General features: G+C 38.2%; 1 protein-coding gene across 11 annotated transcripts in view; it reads left to right on the forward strand.

Annotated features, from left to right (window-relative positions):
• Nucleotides 1-22,911, forward strand: part of KDM4C (lysine demethylase 4C) — a 490,870-nt gene that overhangs the window by 99,051 nt on the left and 368,908 nt on the right. For 10 of the 11 annotated variants that reach the window (XM_057498655.1, XM_057498657.1, XM_036878839.2 and 7 more), the window contains one exon: nt 20,882-21,075. In XM_057498655.1, the coding sequence (XP_057354638.1) occupies nt 20,882-21,075 (194 nt within the window). Of the gene's footprint in view, nt 1-11,012; nt 13,882-20,881; nt 21,076-22,911 lie in introns of those variants that run through there. The other variant, XM_036878841.2, reaches the window with a different exon arrangement.

Here is a 22,911-nt window from a genome sequence, read left to right on the forward strand (position 1 = left end):
CCCTGAGTCTTGAAACATAAAGTATTTTAAATTCCATTTCCAAGATTTAACTTTACTATTAGTTTGCATCTCTGTTGCTTTTGTCATCCACATATTTATTAATGGGCAATTGTTAGAAAATTTAAAACAGTTTGAAAAGTACTGTGGCGAATGCTAAGAAAAAGTATAATGTCTTCTAATATATGTTTCTCCTTAAAAACTGGGGAAATTTTTTTTTTCTTTCTCTTCATGTCCTAAGTGTATGGGTATGTGGTGTCCTCTTTCCAATATCCTTTTTCGGTTTTTTTTATAGTCTATGTGTATAAATGTATACATTTTTCAGGTAAAAAAATCTTCTTGTCAATATATATATAAATGTTAAGCATAAAAATTTGGAAAGTACTTTTTTTTTAGATAATTATTTTTTATTGAAGGGTAGTTGACGCACAGTATTACATTACATTAGTTTCAAGTGTACAACACAGTGATAAAACATTTATATACATAATTCTAGGTTCCAGCTATCACCCTACCAAGCTGTTACAATCTCTTGACTATATTCCTTATGCTATACATTACATCCCGGTAACTTATTTATTTTACCATTGGAAGTCTGTCCTTTTTTTTTTTTTTTTTTTTTTTGTGAGGGCACCTCTCATATTTATTGATCAAATGGTTGTTAACGAAAATAAAATTCTGTATAGGGGAGTCAATGCTCAGTGCACAATCATTAATCCACCCCAAGCCTAATTTTCGTCAGTCTCCAATCTTCTGAGGCATAACAAACAAGTTCTTACATGGAGAACAAATTCTTACATAATGAATAAGTTACATAGTGAACATTACAAGGGCAGTCATCACAGAAACTTTCGGTTTTACTCATGCATTATTAACTATAAACAGTCAGTTCCAATATGAATACTCATTTGGTTTTTATACTTGATTTATATGTGGATACCACATTTCTCTCTTTATTATTATTATTTTAAATAAAATGCTGAAGTGGTAGGTAGATACAAGATAAAGGTAGAAAACATAGTTTAGTGTTGTAAGAGAGCAAATGTAGAAGATCAGGTGTGTGCCTGTAGACTATGTGTTAATCCAAGCTAGACAAGGGCAATAAAACATCCATATATGCAGAAGATTTCTCTCAGAACGGGGGGGTGAGGTTCTAAGCCTCACCTCTGTTGATCCCCAATTTCTCACCTGATGACCCCCCTGTGACTGTGCCTGTCTTAGGTTGTTCCTCCCTTGAGGAATCTTACCCGTCTCTGGCTAACCAGTCATCTTCTGGGGCCATACAGGGAAATGTAAAGTTGGTAAGTGAGAGAGAAGCCTTATTGTTTGAAATGGTTAGCTTTTTATTTCTTTGCATATTTATGCCCTGTAGCTTCTATGCCCAGCATTTGTCTTGAGGTATCTTTACCACTTGGAAGAATTATGATACTCGGTAAATTTGATATGAGGCACGAATTCTATTTAAGGGTTGTAATTAGGAAGGAAGAAGAAAAGCTATAGAAGTAGCAGGCGGAAGAAAACATGGGAAGATTGATTATTTCTTTGACATATCTTCTTGTAGAGTAACTTCAGCATGTATAGGTTTTAAGCTACTACTTAAATTGCGCACACACATTAACATAATAGGAGTATAGTTACATAACCAAAGCATATCTGTAATTACCAGCCATCTCCAGTGAAACCAAGAAAACCAGTTAGGCACCTTAGGCATTTGTGAAAACTTATCTATGATATGGTGGATATTGTCCAACTGAACTTGAACAGTCTGAGAGAAATCAGACAAATTAAAACAACCCATTCCTGGGGAATGTTCACATCCCTTATGTTCTTTTAACAGTAAATAGTCTGTAGTTGTAAGATTTTGGAGCGCTACAATTTGCACTTCTCCTAATTCTTGATTGAGTTCCAACAGTATAGATCCAGTCAAATTTGTTGTTTTACTGTCTGCACAGGCCAGCTTAGATATCTCCTTCATTCCCATGGCAAGTCCAGGAGCTAGTGGGATGAGTGCATCTACAGCTGTAGCAGTGCGTGGATCTTTCTTGGGGTTTTTTGATGATCATCTTCTGGCATGAGTCTTCCAGAGAGTGCTGATGTTGGAAGTTCTCTTTCACATCGTATCTTAGTTCATTTTCGGGGTAGCCCAATTAGGCTTTGATCTTCTGTATAAACGCAAACAGACCCTTTGCCTACACTTTTATATGCCCTTTATACCCTTGTGTAGAACTCAATGGAGGTTACCACACAGGAACTGCCCTTTTTTTTTTGTTTTTTCTTTGGTATCACTAATCTACACTTACATGATGAATATTATGTTTACTAGGCTCTCCCCTATACCAGGTCTCCCCTATAAACCCCTTTACAGTCACTGTCCATCAGCATAGCAAAATGTTGTAGAATCACTACTTGCCTTCTCTGTGTTGTACAGCCCTCCCTTTTCTCCTACCCCCCCATGCATGTTAATCTTAATACCCCCCTACTTCTCCCACCCCCTTATCCCTCCCTACCCACCCATCCTCCCCAGTCCCTTTCCCTTTGGTACCTGTTAGTTCATTCTTGAGTTCTGTGATTCTGCTGCTGTTTTGTTCCTTCAGTTTTTCCTTTGTTCTTATATTCCACAGATAAGTGAAATCATTTGGTATTTCTCTTTCTCCACTTGGTGTATTTCACTGAGCATAATACCCTCCAGCTCCATCCATGTTGCTGCAAATGGTTGGATTTGCCCTTTTCTTATGGCTGAGTAGTATTCCATTGTGTATATGTACCACATCTTCTTTATCCATTCATCTATCGATGGACATTTAGGTTGCTTCCAATTCTTGGCTATTGTAAATAGTGCTGCGATAAACATAGGGGTGCACTGATCTTTCTCATACTTGATTGCTGCATTCTTAGGGTAAATTCCTATGAGTGCAATTCCTGGGTCAAATGGTAGGTCTGTTTTGAGCATTTTGATGTACCTCCATACTGCTTTCCACAATGGTTGAACTAACTTACATTCCCACCAGCAGTGTAGGAGGGTTCCCCTTTCTCCACAGCCTCGCCAACATTTGTTGTTGTTTGTCTTTTGGATGGCAGCCATCCTTACTGGTGAGAGGTGATACCTCATTGTAGTTTTAATTTGCATTTCTCTGCTAATTAGCGATGTGGAGCATCTTTTCATGTGTCTGTTGGCCATCTGTATTTCTTTTTCGGAGAACTGTCTGTTCAGTTCCTCTGCCCATTTTTTAATTGGGTTATTTGTTTTTTGTTTGTTGAGGCATGTGAGCTCTTTATATATTCTGGACGTCAAGCCTTTATCGGATGTGTCATTTACAAATATATTCTCCCATACTGTAGGGATCCTTTTTGTTCTATTGATGGTGTCTTTTGCTGTACAGAAGCTTTTCTGTACAGAAGCTGTACAGGGACTTAATATAGTCCCACTTACTCATTTTTGCTGTTGTTTTCCTTGCCCGGGGAGATATGTTCAAGAAGAAGTCACTCATGTTTATGTCTAAGAGGTTTTTGCCTATGTTTTCTTCCAAGAGTTTAATGGTTTCATGACTTACATTCAGGTCTTTGATCCATTTGGAGTTTACTTTTGTATATGGGGTTAGACAATGGTCCAGTTTCATTCTCCTACATGTAGCTGTCCAGTTTTGCCAGCACCACCTGTTGAAGAGACTGTCATTTCGCCATTGTATGTCCATGGCTCCTTTATCAAATATTAATTGACCATATATGTCTGGGTTAATGTCTGGATTCTCTAGTCTGTTCCATTGGTCTGTGGCTCCGCTCTTGTGCCAGTACCAAATTGTCTTGATTACTATGACTTTATAGTAGAGCTTGAAGTTGGGGAGTGAGATCCCCCCTACTTTATTCTTCTTTCTCAGGATTGCTTTGGCTATTCGGGGTCTTTGGTGTTTCCATATGAATTTTTGAATTATTTGTTCCAGTTCATTGAAGAATGTTGCTGGTAGTTTCATAGGGATTGCATCAAATCTGTATATTGCTTTGGGCAGGATGGCCATTTTGACGATATTAATTCTTCCTAGCCACGAGCATGGGATGAGTTTCCATCTGTTAGTGTCCCCTTTAATTTCTCTTAAGAGTGACTTGTAATTTTCAGAGTATAAGTCTTTCACTTCTTTGGTTAGGTTTATTCCTAGGTATTTTATTTTTTTTGATGCAATTGTGAATGGAGTTGTTTTCCTGATTTCTCTTTCTGTTGGTTCATTGTTAGTGTATAGGAAAGCCACAGATTTCTGTGTGTTGATTTTGTATCCTGCAACTTTGCTGTATTCCGATATCAGTTCTAGTAGTTTTGGGGTGGAGTCTTTAGGGTTTTTTATGTACAGTATCATGTCATCTGGAAATAGTGACAGTTTAACTTCTTCTTTACCAATCTGGATTCCTTGTATTTCTTTGTTTTGTCTGATTGCCGTGGCTAGGACCTCCAGTGCTATGTTAAATAACAGTGGAGAGAGTGGGCATCCCTGTCTAGTTCCCGATCTCAGAGGAAATGCTTTCAGCTTCTCGCTGTTCAATATAATGTTGGCTGTGGGTTTATCATAGATGGCTTTTATTATGTTGAGGTACTTGCCCTCTATTCCCATTTTGCTGAGAGTTTTTATCATGAATGGATGTTGAACTTTGTCAAATGCTTTTTCAGCATCTATGGAGATGATCATGTGGTTTTTGTCTTTCGTTTTGTTGATGTGGTGGATGATGTTGATGGACTTTTGAATGTTGTACCATCCTTGCATCCCTGGGATGAATCCCACTTGGTCATGGTGTATGATCCTTTTGATGTATTTTTGAATTCGGTTTGCTAATATTTTGTTGAGTATTTTTACATCTACATTCATCAGGGATATTGGTCTGTAGTTTTCTTTTTTGGTGGGGTCTTTGCCTGGTTTTGGTATTAGGTTGATGTTAGCTTCATAGAATGAGTTTCGGAGTATCCCCTCCTCCTCTATTTTTTGGAAAACTTTAAGGAGAATGGGTATTATGTCTTCCCTGTATGTCTGATTAAATTCCGAGGTAAATCCATCTGGCCCGGGGGTTTTGTTCTTTGGTAGTTTTTTGATTACCACTTCAATTTCGTTGCTGGTAATTGGTCTGTTTAGATTTTCTGTTTCTTCCTGGGTCAATCTTGGAAGGTTGTATTTTTCTAGGAAGTTGTCCATTTCTCCTAGGTTTCCCAGCTTGTTAGCATATAGGTTTTCATAGTATTCTCTAATAATTCTTTGTATTTCTGTGGGGTCCATCGTAATTTTTCCTTTCTCGTTTCTGATACTGTTGATTTGTGTTGACTCTCTTTTCTTCTTAATAAGTCTGGCTAGAGGCTTATCTATTTTGTTTATTTTCTCGAAGAACCAGCTCTTGGTTTCATTGATTTTTGCTATTGTTTTATTCTTCTCAGTTTTATTTATTTCTTCTCTGATCTTTATTATGTCCCTCCTTCTGCTGACCTTAGGCCTCATCTGTTCTTCTTTTTCCAATTTCGATAATTGTGACATTAGACCATTCATTTGGGATTGCTCTTCCTTTTTTAAATATGCTTGGATTGCTATATACTTTCCTCTTAAGACTGCTTTTGCTGTGTCCCACAGAAGTTGGGGCTTAGTGTTGTTGTTGTCATTTGTTTCCATATATTGCTGGATCTCCATTTTGATTTGGTCATTGATCCTTTGATTATTTAGGAGCGTGTTGTTAAGCCTCCATGTGTTTGTGAGCCTCTTTGCTTTCTTTGTACAGTTTATTTCTAGTTTTATGCCTTTGTGGTCTGAAAAGTTGGTTGGTAGGATTTCAATCTTTTGGAATTTTCTGAGGCTCTTTTTGTGGCCTAGTATGTGGTCTATTCTGGAGAATGTTCCATGTGCACTTGAGAAGAATGTATATCCTGTTGCTTTTGGATGTAGAGTTCTATAGATGTCTATTAGGTCCATCTGCTCTACTGTGTTGTTCAGTGCTTCCGTGTCCTTACTTATTTTCTGCCCAGTGGATCTATCCTTTGGGGTGAGTGGTGTGTTGAAGTCTCCAAGAATGAATGCATTGCAGTCTATATCCCCCTTTAGTTCTGTTAGTATTTGTTTCACATATGCTGGTGCTCCTGTGTTGGGTGCATATATATTTAGAATGGTTATATCCTCTTGTTTGACTGAGCCCTTTATCATTATGTAGTGTCCTTCTTTATCTCTTGTTACTTTCTTTGTTTTGAAGTCTATTTTGTCTGATATTAGTACTGCAAGCCCTGCTTTCTTCTCACTGTTGTTTGCTTGAAATATGTTTTTCCATCCCTTGACTTTTAGTCTGTACATGTCTTTGGGTTTGAGGTGAGTTCCTTGTAAGCAGCATATAGATGGGTCTTGCTTTTTTATCCATTCTGTTACTCTGTTTCTTTTGATTGGTGCATTCAACCCATTAACATTTAGGGTGACTATTGAAAGATATGTACTTATTGCCATTGCAGGCTTTAAATTCGTGGTTACCAAAGGTTCAAGGTTAGCCTCTTTAGTATCTTACTGCCTAACTTAGCTCGGTTATTGAGCTGTTATATACACTGTCTGGAGATTCTTTTCTTCTCTCCCTTTTTGTTCCTCCTCCTTGATTCTTCATATGTTGGGTGTTTTGTGCTGTGCTCTTTCTAGGAGTGCTCCCATCTAGAGCAGTCCCTCTAAGATGTTCTGTAGAGGTGGTTTGTGGAAAGCAAATTCCCTCAGCTTTTGTTTGTCTGGGAATTGTTTAATCCCACCATCATATTTGAATGATAGTCGTGCTGGATACAGTATCCTTGGTTCAAGGCCCTTCTGTTTCATTGTATTAAATATATCATGCCATTCTCTTCTGGCCTGTAGGGTTTCTGTTGAGAAATCTGATGTTAGCCTGATGGGTTTCCCTTTATAGGTGACCTTTTTCTCTCTAGCTGCCTTTAACACTCTTTCCTTGTCCTTGATCTTTGCCATTTTAATTATTATGTGTCTTGGTGTTGTCCTTCTTGGATCCTTTCTGTTGGGGGTTCTGTGTATTTCCATGGTCTTTTCGATTATATCCTCCCCCAGTTTGGAGAAGTTTTCAGCAATTAATTCTTCTAAGATACTTTCCATCTCTTTTCCTCTCTCTTCCTCTTCTGGGACCCCTATAATACGGATATTGTTCCTTTCGGATTGGTCACACAGTTCTCTTAATATTGTTTCATTCCTGGAGATCCTTTTGTCTCTCTCTATGTCAGCTTCTATGCGTTCCTGTTCTCTGATTTCAATTCCATCAATAACCTCTTGCATTCTATCCATTCTGCTTATAAACCCTTCCAGAGTTTGTTTCATTTCTGCGATCTCCTTTCTGGCATCTGTGATCTCTTTCCGGACTTCATCCCATTTTTCTTGCGTATTTCTCTGCATCTCTGTCAGCATGTTTATGATTCTTATTTTGAATTCTTTTTCAGGAAGACTGGTTAGGTCTGTCTCCTTCTCTGGTGTTGTCTCTGTGATCTTTGTCTGCCTGTAGCTTTGCCTTTTCATGGTGATAGGAATAGTTTGCAGAGCTGGGACGAGTGACGGCTGGAAGGACTTCCTTTCTTGTTGGTTTGTGGCCGTCCTCTCCTGGGAGAACAGCGACCTCTAGTGGCTTGTGCTGCACAGCTGCGTGCAGACAGGGTTTCTGCTTCCTGCCCGGCTGCTATGGAGTTAATCTCTGCTGTTGCTGTGGGCGTGGCCTGGCTCGGGCAGCTACTCCAAAGTGGTGGAGTCGCGTTGGAGCAGGAGCGGCTGGGAGGCTATTTATCTCCGTAAGGGGCCTCCCTGCTCCCTGCAGCCCAGGGGTTAGGGTGCCCAGAGATCCCCAGATTCCCTACCTCTGGATTAAGTGTCCCGCCCTGCCCCTTTAATACTTCCAAAAAGCACCCGCCAAAACAAAACAACGACCACCAAAAAAAAAAAAAAAAAAAAATTTTTTTTAAATTAAAAAAAAAGGTGGTTGCTCCTTTTTCTTTATTCTCCGGTGCCAGCCTCAGGCCTCTGCTCACCGGTCTTGCTGCCCTGTTTCCCTAGTATTGGCGTCCCTATCCCTTTAAGACTACCAAAAAGCGCTTGCCAAAAAAAAAAAATGGGCGTTTGCTTTTCTGGTGTCCTCCTGCGCCAGGCCACCGGTGCCCGCTCACTGTTCTTGCTGCCCTGTTTCCCTAGTATTGGGGTCCCTATCCCTTTAAGACTTCTAAAAAGCGCTCGCCAAAACAAAACAGCAAAAAAGCAAAAAAAAAAAAAAAAAAAATGGTCGCGCGCTTTTCTTATGTCCTCTGGCACCCGGCCTCCAGTGCCTGCTCACTGTTCTTGCTGCCCTGTTTTCCTAGCATCGAGGGCCCTGCACTCTGGCCCGGATGGCTGGGGCTTGGTGTTCGGCAGCCCTGTGCTCTGTCTCCCTCCCGCTCTGCCTGCTCTTCTCCCGCCGGGAGCTGGGGGGAGGGGCGCTCGGCTCCCGCGGGGCCGGGGCTTGTATCTTACCCCCTTCGCGAGGCGCTGGGTTCTCTCAGGTGCTGATGTGGTCTGGATATTGTCCTGTGTCGTCTAGTCTTTATTCTAGGAAGGGTTGTCTTTGTTATATTTTCATAGATATATGTTGTTTTGGGAGGAGATTCCCGCTTCTCTACTCACGCCGCCATCTTCCGCCCCTCTCCTGGAAAGTACTTTATAAGAGAGAAAATTGAAATCACTCATAATCCTGGCATTCAGAGATACTAGTTGTCAAGAAAGCTTAGTGTATTTCCTTCCAATATTTTTTTCTTTACTCAGTGTTCAATAACTACATTTTTCTTTTAACAGATGTGGTATCATAGAGAACATAGTTTGGTCTTCTGTTTGCCTCTCTCATTTTAACACATGAATGCTTTCCCATCATGATAAAATTTCTTCAAAAGAGCGATTTCACATTTTTAAAAATCTTTTTTTATTGGTAAGATGGTTTTCTTGAGCAGGGGAAGTAGATGAATGTAAGGTGAAGAGGGATGCAGGGAGGCTGTGGAGGTGGGGAGGGTGTGACGTGACGGTTCCTGGTCTTCCAGGGGTCAGTGTCAGGGTGGGCTGCAGGCCGCAGCTCGGTGGCCAGATCATCACTCACCTGGTGGAGAGGCACTTTGCCATGGACACTGACTCTCATTTCTTGCTGTTTCTCCACAGCCTCTTGAAGTATAGAAGGCTGTTAAACAGTGCAGACTATTTGACCTCCTATGATCAATGCTTGCCATCCTGTGACTTTTCAGGAAAGCTCTGTTTTTTTCCTCGGGGCCTTTCTCTGTAAGAGATTGAATTAACTGCTCACTGAAATTCCTTCCAGATGAAAAATACTGGCTTTATGATAAAAAATATTTATTCAAGAAGGTGAACTGAGTCTTTGATAGTCAAATTTTGAGTTCTAGGTTTCTTTTGTCATGAGCCCCTTTATAAGAAATTTGTTTGCTGAAGCATGGGGATATTTTCATAGTAAGATTTTATAGTCTTAATGGCATTTAACCTTATACATGAACATTTTTTCCCTTTCCACAATGAGGTCGTTTAAATACCTTCAACCACCAGATGGTGGTCTTGGACAAGAAATTTATCTAAGGATGAGAATTTCTAAGTGAAATAAAGCAGTTTATAAACTGATTCACCAGGAGAGTTCCTTTCCGTTTTGTATTTTTATCGTGGCAGCGTATCATTTATCCAGAAATAAAAAATATTTTGAAGTGAGAACAGTAATGATATGTGTCATTTTCACATCCAAATAAAATGCCATCATTCTAGATGTGTTTTGTGTGAAGAGAGCTGTTGGCCTAAAGGATCGTGACTTTCAGATTTTGGTTCTGTGAAATAAGGCTTCTAGTTCATTATCATAACTCATTATCTGCCAGCATATTATGGCTGATCTTTAGTTAATGACTTAGCCTGCATGATCCCAAATTATACCATCCAGGCAGGGAAGGGTGATGGTAGTTATAATTCACTGGTCACATTGCATCTAGAATGTCCCATCAGTTCTGGAAGCTGTTTTCAGAGGGTTATTTCCAGTGCAGCATGGTGAGGATTGTACAGAAATTGGGAATGTAAGAGAGTTAAAGCCCAGATGCAGGGTGACCTCAGAGTACATGGCCATGCTTTCGAGTGTGTTGCCTGTTAGCGGTACAGGTGGGATCACTGTGGGGAACATCAGTTTCGTCTCTGGAGAACTTTGTAAAAAATACAGCTGCCCCAGAACAGATTGGGCTGCCACTCGAGGTAAGGAGCTACTGACTTTGGAATGTTCATAGGGAAAACTGTCTAATCTTAGATGGGAAATGACTTAAAGGAAATTCAAGTTGGATAGAATAGGTCATTTCTGCTTTACCTCTTCACTCTTAAGCTTCACAAATAAATTATACCTAGATGTTTAAGAAAGTGCTAAATTGATAAAAAAAAATGTGTAGAGTCTCATTCTGAGTGGTTTGTGGGGGTGTGAGAAGTGTTAGGATAGCAGGTTTTTGCCAAGGTGCTTACTGTTTAGCTGGAGTCGTGAATGTTTTCCCTAAGGGATAAATAACACATATGGCACAGACTAGGTGCCCCATGGGTGATACAGATACCATAGTACCAAAGGAGCCAAAAGAGGTTAAGCATTCTGGGGACTGACACAGTCTCATGATTATGGTGGGAATAAGGGCATCGAGGGCATCAGACGTGAGCCACAGTGAGAGGTGAGGGAGCTGAGTGTTCTGGGCATACTGGATGGGCAGTAGGCTCAGAGGAACAGATATCTGTGTCAAAGTATTAGGGAAACAGCAGTAGGAATTATGGAAGGGGAGGGAACGTGAAACCCAGAGGTGAAAAGCCAGAGTTTTAGTGCTGAATTTGGCCTAAAGTCATTGATGATTTTATGCAGAAAGAGTCTTGGAGATCATGTGGTGTAGCCAGCACATTTATAGATGAGGAACTTCAGACTGAAGTGTTAGGATTTATCCAAGATGGTGTCTACTTAGTGACAGAGCTGGGTGACTCCTTTCCCATTCTCTTTGTGTATTTCAGATTGTCACCAGGAAGGATTAATAGAACTTTGAGCTGATTGTGTACTCTGGACTTCTACTTCTCTTGAATATCTGGCAGATCTTGACTGAATGCTTAGTAGCATCAGAAGTGGGCTTCCTCTGTTCCATTGCAGCCCTGGCCCTGCTTGCAGGCTTATAAAAGTACTTGGATAAGGCATGTGTATTTGAAGCCCAGGTCCTAATTTGGATCCACCCTACCCAATTTTTAAAAAGAAGAAAGCTTGAAATAATCTAGATTTTATCTTTATGATGGTTTTAAAGACACAGAAGCATGTCTTATTTTTTTAAAAAGGGAATGAGGATTTATAAGTAGAGTAGAAAGATTCAAGTAATTCTTGTTAAAAAGGGACTGTTGATCTATACCTTCTGTTTTTAGAATCAATTTTAGAAAAGAAAAGAAAATGGACCCATGTTTATGTATTTAAATTATTTTCCAGTGTTTTTTTTAATTACAGCAAAGAATGTAAAATGACTTACATGTCACAAAGAAAAATAATGATACCAATTGTTAATAGACATGAAGTAATATGTACAATAAAATAAATGTTAGGAAAGTGATTGTAGTTCAGTCCTGATTGAATAAATCAAGATAACTCTGTAAAGATATATATCCCCAAGGTCTTGAAATGCCCACTCTAGATTTCCAATATTGTATATGATTCCTCTCACAAATTGTCCACTTGATCCTGGTAAGAGAGTGGACAGTCTGGCTGAAGTAGAGAGGCTGGAGAGCTGCTCCCACACACCAGCCTCTGAGCATGGGTTCCTCAAAATAAGTCACCACCTGTCAGTGGGCTTTTGGGGTCACTGGAACAGAGTTAGAGCCTCGAGTCCCAGGAGTCTGATTCTAATTGTGTTCCCTAAGTTTAAAAAAATACATATTTTTTAGAGAAAGATTATCACTAAAATGATAAAATGGTTCCCTCTTATATTCAGGTTTATAAGTAAGTTGGCCTTTTAAAAACTTAGGTTCCAAATGGACTACACTGAGAAAATACAGCTTAGTATTTGATATTCAATATACTCAATATACTATTCAATAAATAGTATAATATTCAATAAATTGTGAGTTCTCCCTTTTTCATTGAAAGAATTATGTTGAGCTTATGTATATGATCCAAAATTTTACATTGTGAAGAATGAAAATGAGTCCACTGGAAATACCTTAGGTTGTTTTCCTTTATGATGAATGAAAGGAAAACTCAGTAGTTCCAGCCTTCTGCAAAGTGTTATGAGAGTGTGTTAAATCTAAAATTGCTTAAGTGAGAAATAGCAGCAAGAGAGAAATGAAGCAAGGTGGAAAAGACAAACAATTGAGAAAAACAGAAGAAAAAGTAGATGTTAACTTATGGAGGAATTGGGAGAAGCAGGTAAATTCTTTATCTAAGTTGGAATTTTCCTGGAATTAATAGTTACAAAAAGGTTCAAGTGCAGCCGATACTTCGGTACCAGTCAAAAGCTAAATGTTTTTCACTTTTCCTTTAGTAGGATCAAATTAGTGTCACAGAGACTAATAATATCCTTTTCCTACTTTCATGAAAGAATGGGGAAGTGGGGACCTATGGGATTTGGTTACTAAGGAGGAAATGCATCAGTCAGACGTTGTTTTACTGTCGGTAACAGAGACCTCAGAATCAAGGGCTGAAACAAACATGAAAACATGTTTCGTTTTCATGTAAAAATTTGAGGTAGGTTGTCTGAGGCCTCTATTTTGGTTCCATGCCATCTTCATAGACTATTCCAGGCAGTTTCTGCTGCTGTCTTTGCCCTGTGCTCCCATGGTGGCTGCTTGTTCTGTACTCATTGTGTCTGAATGTCTGGTCGCGGAAAGCAGGAGGAAGGACAGAGGGCACAGAGGACATGTGCCTGTTGGGGCGGCCCCTGAAAAGCTTTCTCCTGGAAACTCTGCCTAGTGATGGCCACTTAGAGTCGTTATATGTAAGAATAATGAGACAAGGGGCATATTAGTCTTGAAAATATGTATATGTTAGTAAAGATTATTGTATTTTTAATTTCCTACATGTAAAAGTAACTTGTCAGGGTCTAAGTATGGGATTTTACTGTTTTTTTAAATTTTGAGATTATTAATCCTCTTTAAAGGAGAACAGGGCTTCATATGGTTCAGGTTCCCTTTAGGACCTTCTGCAAGGACCATGAGTAGATACGTACATAATGTTAACAATTCTGTTTATTATTTCTGTGATTTTTGTTTTTTAATAAAATGCAGATGTGCGAGTAAATCCATGAGTTCTGCTCTTGGCTTAAGCCTGTATTTCTAAATCATCTTGATGGGTAGTCCCTTAAAAAAATTGGAAGTAAAACACATAATCATCAAATTACTGGCTTTCCTTTCTAGTCATTGTGGGATAGAGGGATGTTTTCCCCTCCTTGAATATATAAAAGTAGGTAGTTTAGAGTTGACTTCCTGGCTCATTGTTTGGACACCTGGCTCAGACACAGGAGAGCCAATATGGGTTAGTTTTCTGTTCTCACCGTTGAATCCCAGCTCCATGGTGATTGTGAGTTGTGAGATCTAGGGCAGGTTACCTGATTTCTTTTTGCTGTAGTTCCCTCATTTATAAAATGATACTGGTAGTAGGTGATAGTAGTGTCTACCTTGTAGGATAAAATGAGATGACTTAAATAAAAAAGCTAGTACATGGCCTGCTCCACAGTATTTACTGAATAAACATTAGCTGTGGTTGGGGGCAATATTCAAGCAGAATGAGAAAAATCTTGAGGTTGTAATGAGATATTCAGTAGCTGATTTCAAAAGAATTGTGAATTCTGTTCTGTAGTTGTCATTTATGTGTAAGTCCAACCTGCAGCCCAGTAATTTATACTTTCTAACAATCAATACTTTCAAACAGTCAAAGTCTGTCAGAGCCATGGAAGATGTTTGTGTAGAAGCTTACTTAAGAAAATGCCTCTGTTGTTTTTAAGATATATACCACCATCTTCTTGTCAGTGCCTGGACAGAAATGGTACTGTAGGATATGACACAGGAGAAATCATCTTTATCATGTTTTTGAAATATAATATTTGATTATATATATGCAATGCATTTAAGTTTTAAAGCACTGGGATACCTTGACTGTCCTGAAACCACCATGCAGCCCAATAGCTAGATTGTTAACAATAATACTATTCATGGGCTGCTCTTTCTACAGTCCTTCCCTGACACCCACCCCATTACCCAGGGGTGGCCTGAATTTTGCGTTTGATTGTGTTCCTTTAAAAAAAATATTTTCTTACTCATGCATATATTTTTAAACAATGTGTTTAGTTTGGATGATTTTTGACCTTAATAAAAACAGTATTTCTTTCTGTAGTCTTCTGAGACATTGATTTTTCCATCTAATAATAGGTTTTCAGGTTTACCCACATTATTGTGTTAGCTATTGTTAATCATTTTATTGCTGTATAATATTCTGTTTTGTGAATATACATTTTAATTTTTATTATCTTGCTGGGGATAGAGATTCTAATTTTAATGTAATTGATTTTATTATTCTTCTCTTTTATTGGTTTACTTAGTTTTTTAATTTTTATCTCCCCTGAGACTCTGCTTACATGAACCTTAGACAAACTTACTCTGTCCTAAGTATAACTTACCTCCCAGATTTTCCATCTTGTTGCCTTTCTGCAACTGGTCATTCTAAATAGTTTATTTTACTTATTTGTCTTTGTGATTTCATTTTTTAAAAATTTCTCTAAACATTTCATCTTCCTCAGTGTCTCCCTGATAATTCTGGTATCAGCAGTCCTTGGGGTGGAGGATAGTTCTGAAAGCTTTGTCAGTGGTTTTTGCCAGCGTGCTCCATCATTGCCTTGCCTTCCCATATGCATGGCGATTTTTGATTGTATGCTTTGGCTTGATCTTAATTTGTGGGAAATTTATAGGTCTAAGTGGATGTTTTCTCCTAAGAAGATTAGGGTTGCTCCTGCATGGAACCAAGGGGATACATTAACTTCAAGCTTTCAGTGGTCCAGACTTAAGGCAGGAGTCTCAAAGTTTGTGCAGTCTTTCATTTGACTGTTTGGGCATTTCCTTTTCTTATTTTTCTCCCCTCCTTCTTTTTATACTTATATTTGCTTTTTTAAGGTAAACCGACAGTCTATCTTTTCATATGGTACTTTTGTTGCAGACTGTTTTTGTTTCTTTCACAACTTGTTTTACATTGGTTATTGTTTAGACTTTTAGAAAGAAAAGAAAGCACTGTAAAATTGAGGTGTTTTGGTATGTAAAAATGCAAAAAGCAAAAAGAGGTCTGTTTTGAAAGTATAAAATTTAGAGATTGTGAGATATTTTCCTGAAAGTAAGAAGCAAAAAAAAGCTGTCATGTCACACATTGTAATTAACTTTGGGTCTAATTTTATTCTTATTGTATAAAGATCCTAAGGAAATCCTCTTTCTGTTTAAAATGTGGACCAGAACTTTCATTTTAGCTATTGAAAGGTACAATTTTCATATATTACTCTGTTAAATGGATTGAATTTTGAAATCTTTAAAGAACTAACCAAGTTTTCTTTTTTTTCCTCTGTGTACATTACTTTTGAGACATAAGGGCTTGTTACAGATGTATGAATTGGTGGCAGTAGTTTCCATCAGCCTAGCTTTCAGTACCCAGTGGATTAGTGGGGACTGGGTTTGTGATCTTTGGTTTGGATCCTAGTACTCTAGTGGGTATTGGCTGGGTCCTGATAAGGGTCATAGGGAGGAAAAGTAAGAGTCAAATGAGCAAAAGCATAATCTTAAAAAAGATACTTAAATATTTGTATTTTTATGTATTTAGTTAAGTAGAAGTACTTAAGAAATATTGCACAATGTGCTAATGAGAAACACCATGTCACAATGAGTTACAAAAATGGGACCAGCACTAGTATATATGAAAAGATTGATTGCAAAGGATTATGATTTGCTACACAGACTACATCTGCTACTGAGGAGACTGCTCTGTTCTAAATTTCAAACAAGGAGCCAGTTAAGTTACTGAGTGCCTTACTTTCATCTGTAAAATGAGGTTATTTTGCTTCTGTGTTCCCAGCCTGGGAATTATCCCAGTGCTTTCAATATCTCTCCATTTTAATAAAATAATTACCGAGTACCTGCAGAGTTTCAAGACTTGGTGGTAGTTTTATGTAATCTTTCTTTATATCTGACAGTTTTGGTAAATGTGGCACTGAAACTCAGGAGAGAGATGGAACCATAGTGCTTTTTAGAAAGGAGCCTTCTAGTATTTTATTATGTTGCTTCTAGTGTGGAGATAATATTGAAGGTGCTGAGGATGATGGCAGGAGGTGGGAGGATGGAAACATGTGGGTTGGCTGTTGACATTGTTGAGGATAGCATAAAGTGTGTGTCAATGAACCTAAGGGAAGCCCTAAGTGAGAGTGACTTTCATTCCCATACAGCATGCTGCTTTCTGATATCGTGTCATTCTTTGAGATAGAAATTCTTCACTCTATTTTGCTTTTTTTTTTGGTGAAAGTAGAAAGAGTATGTATGCTAAACATGATTTCATGTTTACTAATTAGTCTTTTGTCTTAGGACAACCTTTTCTTAGTCTTTGATGAATGCTGCTTCATTTTCATGAATTTATTTTTTAAAACATGTTCTCTGCATATCAATACATTTAATAGTTTTAAAAGTTGGATTGTGTCTTCCCTCTTTTAAGCTTTTAGCCTGTCTTCATTTAGAAATATCTTTTTGGGGATGTTTAATTGCTTTAAATTTACACTGCATATTTTTAGGTGACACAATCAAATTATATATGTGTATTATGACAATAGATGTGACCACATTCCAGCCACCCCCTCACACACCCTGGGTTCTGCAGTGCCATCTTTGCTGTGGTCTGAATTATTTTCTGTTTTACTGCTGAGTTATTTGGGCTAAGGCATTTAGGAAACTGTCTACCATAGATGCTTCCCCTAATGTGCTGTCCCACGCAGTGTGCTTTTACAGGATGTTAATGTATTATATAAACAAGATTCCATGGTCAAATAATATTTGGAAAATGTGGAGTTGGGCAAAATGAAACAGGCTTCCTTATAGTAGGACCCGTCAGCACCGTGATTCTCTAGGAGAGGGAAAAAAGGAGACCAAAGTTTTTCAACCACAACCTGTGGTAGGGCTAATGTTCCATTGGAAATATTTTGGGAAAAATGTGTTACTGTGATTTTTGCATTCTCTGTGCTAGGTGGGAATGGCTCATTATTGGTGAGATTTCTAGCATGGCATGTTGCTGCTATGTTGTTCTTCGGTCTCCCAGTGACTAGTGTGTCACTGTAGAAGGAGTTGTATATGCTCACAGTCCTGAGAAGACAGTGTTCTTTGACCTGGATATGGCCTATTTCAGGTACCTGGGCCTAGAGCTCAAGGGCCGAGAACTCAAACTTGGTATGGTCTCTGTGTAGGTTTGCAGACACATCGTTCATGTGCTGATGGCAGTTTGGGACACTTTTGTCCTCTGTGAAGTCCAAAGCCTGGTCCTCAAACAGCTCCTGACTCTTGTTATGGTAACAAAGACTTAAGAGTTCTTCCAAGCTGCCATCTAATTCCTGATAGGCAGAAGATACAGAGATTGAAAGGAAGAAGGATCCTTGATTAACATATATGTGCACAAATCATGGTCCAGTGGTGAATTATTTCACAAAACCAGATAGAACAGGCTAAGGAGACGGACAAAGCAAGACAGATCTCAAAGGCCCTACTAGTAATTGGGGTGAGGGGCGTGGGGACCTGGAGGAAATGCCTGTCCAGCGAAGGTCAGGTGAGTCACAAGTACTGCTCAAGCACCTGCTGAACGCCACACAGAAGAGCTTTATCTGAAGGAATGGAATGTGGGAAGAGGTCTTTGTCTATGAACCTGAGCCAGTATTCCGATTTTATGTTGTGACTCAATGACTTGAAGCTTTGAGCAGTTTGGCAAATTCTGACCTGTCATTATGGGGCTTGTTTGTAGCTGGGGTCTTTCTGGAGACTGCTTTTATGCTAAATCAGTTCCATTATCACTCCCCACGTGAAGCAGCTTGTCTGTTTCTGTAGGATGGCTATGCCTCTGGGTGGGATGAATCAGCACTTTACATGTTTGCCTGTCCTAAATTTATTCTTCGGATTGTTGTTGATGCTGAAAGAAGGGGAAGATACAGGCGTACCTTGGAGATATCGCAGGTTTGCTTCCAGACCATTGCAGTAAAGTGAGTATCACAAGAGGGTCAAATTAATTTTTTGGTTTGTCAGTGTGTATGAAAGTCATGTTCACTTTTAAGTGTAAAATAGTACTATGTCTTAAAAAAAGTACATACCTTAATTAAATATTTTATTGCTAGAAAAATGCTAACCATCATCTGAGCTTTCAGTGAGTTGTAATTTTTTTTGCTGGCAGAGAGTCTTGCGTTGATGGTGGTTCCTGAAGGTTGGGTTGATGGGAAACGTCTTAAAATGAGACAACAATGAGGTTTGCCACATTGATTGACCCTTCTTTTCATGGGCGATTTCGCTGTAGTGGGTGATGCTGTTTGATAGCATTTTACCCACAGTGGGACTTTGAAAATTGGGAGTCAGACCCGGCCACTACTTACAGCTAAGTTTATGTAATATTCTAAGTCCCTTGTTGTCATTTCAGCTATTTTCACAGCATCTTCACCAGTAGATTCCATCTCTAGAAACCACTTTATTTGCTCTTCCATTAGTGGCAACTCCTCATCCATTGAAGTTTTACTATGAGATGGCAGCAGTTCAGTCATGTCTTCAGCATCTTGGCAACTTTGGCCTTGCCTAGAAGAAATTGCTGGAAAATGTTATTTATCCATTAATGGGGAGAATGAGTAGTGAATTTCATGGACTTAATTATCACTTATCATGTGTTCAGCTGTTCTTTTTGGGGGAGGCTTCCCAGGAAGATTTACTAGAGAATGGAGATACTTATTTCATTAGTTCTAGGAAATACTGTTTTATTTTCCAAACGTTTGTGTCCTTTAGCCTATTTAGTACTCCAAGCAACTGTGGGAGGGTGCCATAGTCCTCATGTTTTCATGAAGAAAGGCTGGAAGCTCAGAAAATCTCTGTTTTTGCTCTGATCAGTGGCAGAACTGGGGCCATAATCTGGTCTTTTGCCAGCACCCTTTCTTCTCTGCCCTCTTCCCTGGAGACCCACAGGTCTAAGGATGTCAAGGGGTTCCATCTCAGTTATTTCTGAAAGATAATGTCAGTCAGAAATAAAGATAAGACTTCTCCAGATGCAGGCATTTCAGAGGAATAGTTTGTTCCTAAATTCACAAGCTCATTCAGTTTAAAAATGATTCCTATGATATGGTGCTCATTTATTACTGCAGACTCATTGCCTCAGTAATGATTTTCAAATAGGACTCTATTATTATAGTGATTGAATTGAAGTCTGATTGGACTAGATTTAAGAGATTGAATCACTATAAATAGAGTGAGATAAAATATTTTACAGAATCTGAACGTTTATGAGGTCTCATAGGCTAGAGCCTAGAACCTTCTCTAAAATGTTACTTAATTTGACCAATTTCCAAGTAGCAAACTTCCCACTGTGGGGTTTAAGTTGTAGGTAGAGTGGCTCCTTAGGGGAATTTGGGAATTAAATGATTCCCCTTGGCACTTTCAATTATGTAACCCAAGCCAGAACTTCATTAACTCTTCCATCAATAATTTTCCTAACCCAAAAACTTGAGGAAATAAAATTAGTATACTGACCAGAGGATCATCTAAAGACCAACCCTGAAAGTTTTAGTGTATAAGGGCAATATTAGTTGTGGTTGTCTGTGAGGCCATTGGCATAGATACTGGAGAGGGCCTTATTATATATATGTCTGTAAATGAATATGTAAATGAATTTAATGCCCCACTTTAATAGCACAATAAGTAGGTTGAAATGGAATAAAAGACATTGCAGTTTCTTCATGATAACATAGGAATAGACCCAATCTCTGATATTTATATTTGATTATGAAGAAGGCATATGGGAAAAATATATAGTTTGTAAAAATTTTTAAACAGTTATGAATTACAGTGAATAATTGATTGTTATAATAAAACCAGAATCTTTCCCTATCACTTATGTCAGTGACTCTAATCTTTTCTACCATTACCAGCCATGTTGAGTTATTGTTTCAAAGCTATGTTATTCTAGCAATTTTTGCAAAATTTGGTAAGTATTTTTTTGAGTTATTCTGTGTTTAACATTTCCCATCAATGTAAGAGGTTAATTAATATTTAGTTGCAGGGGCAGTAAAAGTACAATGATCTGTGGTTTAGAACAGTGCTAAGAGTTTTTCCAATAATCAGAGTAGAATGTTTAGAAAATGATGTTTCATATGCTAACATTGAAATGGATGGGGATAACAGGGAAGATAGAAGATGTATTTTGTTGTTGATATCTTGAGATGATGTCTGATGTTGAATATGACTTATAAACTAATGTACAAATAACCCCCAAATCACAAAACTTTTCCTTGATAAAAGGTGTGCCAAAGATGGAAAGACCCACATCATATTCATATTCTTTGATTCAATGACTTTTTGCCAACAGCAAATGAGGAGTAGGGCCTTACATTTCCATTTGTAACTTGGAGGTCACTTGGTATAATTTTATACTAATACTTATATAGAACCACATTGTGCTATTAGTAATCTTGGATAATTAATAATGGACATACATATGTGTGTCTTCTGAATAATGAATGCTTTTTCATTTTTCAGTGAATTAGAATATACAGTGTAATTATTTCGGCAGATGACAGTTTGTTTAGTAAGTTTTATCTTTATTAATTCATAAATGTTTGATTTTTTTTTTCTTCCTCTCTTTCTCCTGGTTCCAGGATGTGGATGAATGGAACATAGCTCACCTGAATACCGTCTTGGATGTGGTTGAGGAAGAGTGCGGTATTTCTATTGAGGGCGTAAATACTCCTTATCTCTATTTTGGCATGTGGAAAACCACATTTGCATGGCACACCGAGGATATGGACCTCTACAGCATTAATTATCTCCACTTTGGAGAGCCGAAGTCTTGGCAAGTTACATGTTTATTATTCATAAGCTTAGGAGTTTTGAAATTTGGGCAATATGAACCTACTAAAGAGGATTTTTCCCCCCCTTTACCTGGTAGATTCAGATTTATATGAGTTGTAAGAAAGTTTTTGAGTATAGTAATTAATTGTATTCCACTCTGTCCAATGTTTTGCTGAAAACCATAAAGCTAGTGGTGACTTGTATTTCTAAAGTGGCGTGCAGATCATTTTGTAGGCTATGGATTGATGCATGTTTTAGTCTCAAAGAATTTGTTAGGCATCTTTTCTTCTCTGAGGATTTGTTGTAAGATACGCAGGAGATAGGAACGAAGTTGAATTCCTGGAAGTAGAGTATCAAATAATCTTACTGATCTTCTGGTCCAGCCTCCTCTAAATAAATGTGAAGTTTAGGGAGAGGTGGAATTGAATCAGGAGGCCTGTTATCACTGTTTGGATGATGGGCATGGGGAAAAGAATAAGTTGATATTAATATGTGTCCTTAACTTACAGTGTTTTGTGTTTGTGAGCCTCTTTCCTCATCTTTCTGAGCAATGATTTAAAGGTGTACCACTATAAAATGCATCATGTAGTACATTCCCTATACATATGTAATTATTAGCCCATCACTTGCCCTGGTATCCTTCTTGGTTAACCAGTTTCATGTTTTGAACTTGTTTTTTGGGTTTTAGTCTTAGGAGAGTTTAGCTATCAATTCTACTTTCTATAATACTTGTACATGCAGGATAGCACAGAAGCATATGAAGCATCAACTGGACAGTCCAGAAGATACAGTGTTTCTGATGGTTATGAACATGATATCGTGCTCTTAGGTGCTTGTGCCAGCCTAATAGCTTTCTTGCCTTCAATTTAAAAATAATGGCTTCTTTCCAAGTTCTCCTGCTGATCAGGTGTTGAGATACAATGTATAATCTCTATCCCCATCTTGCCATTACTTGCCCTTGATGTTTTATCATTTGGTGAGGTGTGGTGTGAAGTTGTAAGCTTTCTCCAAAAATTCAGATATAGAAAAAATGACGTTTAGTTGGAAGGAAAGTTTTAGGTGGAAGAGTAAAGTTCTTAGGACATGCAGGAGAAATCCAGGCAGTTCCTGGTCTGCTGTGGAGCTATGTGATCTAAAAAATGTTAGCAGTAGGCTGTTTAACTTATCTTTAGGGTATTTTACTTGCACATTTAATCTGATAACTTCTTAGCATTTCTGTTGTTTTAATGGAATAAATCATTACTTTAAAATCATATAATCATATCAATCAGTGAATCATAACATTTTTAATAGGTGGTGTAGTACTGAGAGAGGCTTTTGTGACAGAGGAGTGTGATGTGATTATTCATTGTACAGATGTTTATCAAGGGTCAGTTTTGAGCACACGCTTTAGGCCCTGTGGGTCTTTGTCATATCCTTGAACACCACTGGACATCTGCTGGTATGTCATTATTTGGTACTTCTGGGACTTAGCTTTGAGAGACTTGGTAAAACATTTTAAGCGGTCCATAGGCTCCTGGACAATATCTCACCTGCATAGTTACCTCTATGCTCTTTCTGACATTTACTTTCAGTGTGGACAAAATAAAATGATGCAGATAAATTCAGCATGTTGATGAAACCTAGTATTTAGGCAATTGTATACTATATTTCCCTTAAGAAATCTGAAAAGTTAGTAGCAAAACTTTCCTGGAGGTTCATTAGAAATTTAGTTAATGAGAATTCCTGGGACATTAATTTGAGTTTTTAGTATTAGAAGAGTTTAGATGATATCACTGCTTTCTTTATTTTATTTTATTTTATTTTATTTTTTATTAAGATGTGATTGATATACACT

The sequence above is a fragment of the Manis pentadactyla genome, chromosome 3, assembly GCF_030020395.1.
Source record: "Manis pentadactyla isolate mManPen7 chromosome 3, mManPen7.hap1, whole genome shotgun sequence".
NCBI classification, from domain to species: Eukaryota; Metazoa; Chordata; class Mammalia; order Pholidota; family Manidae; genus Manis; species Manis pentadactyla.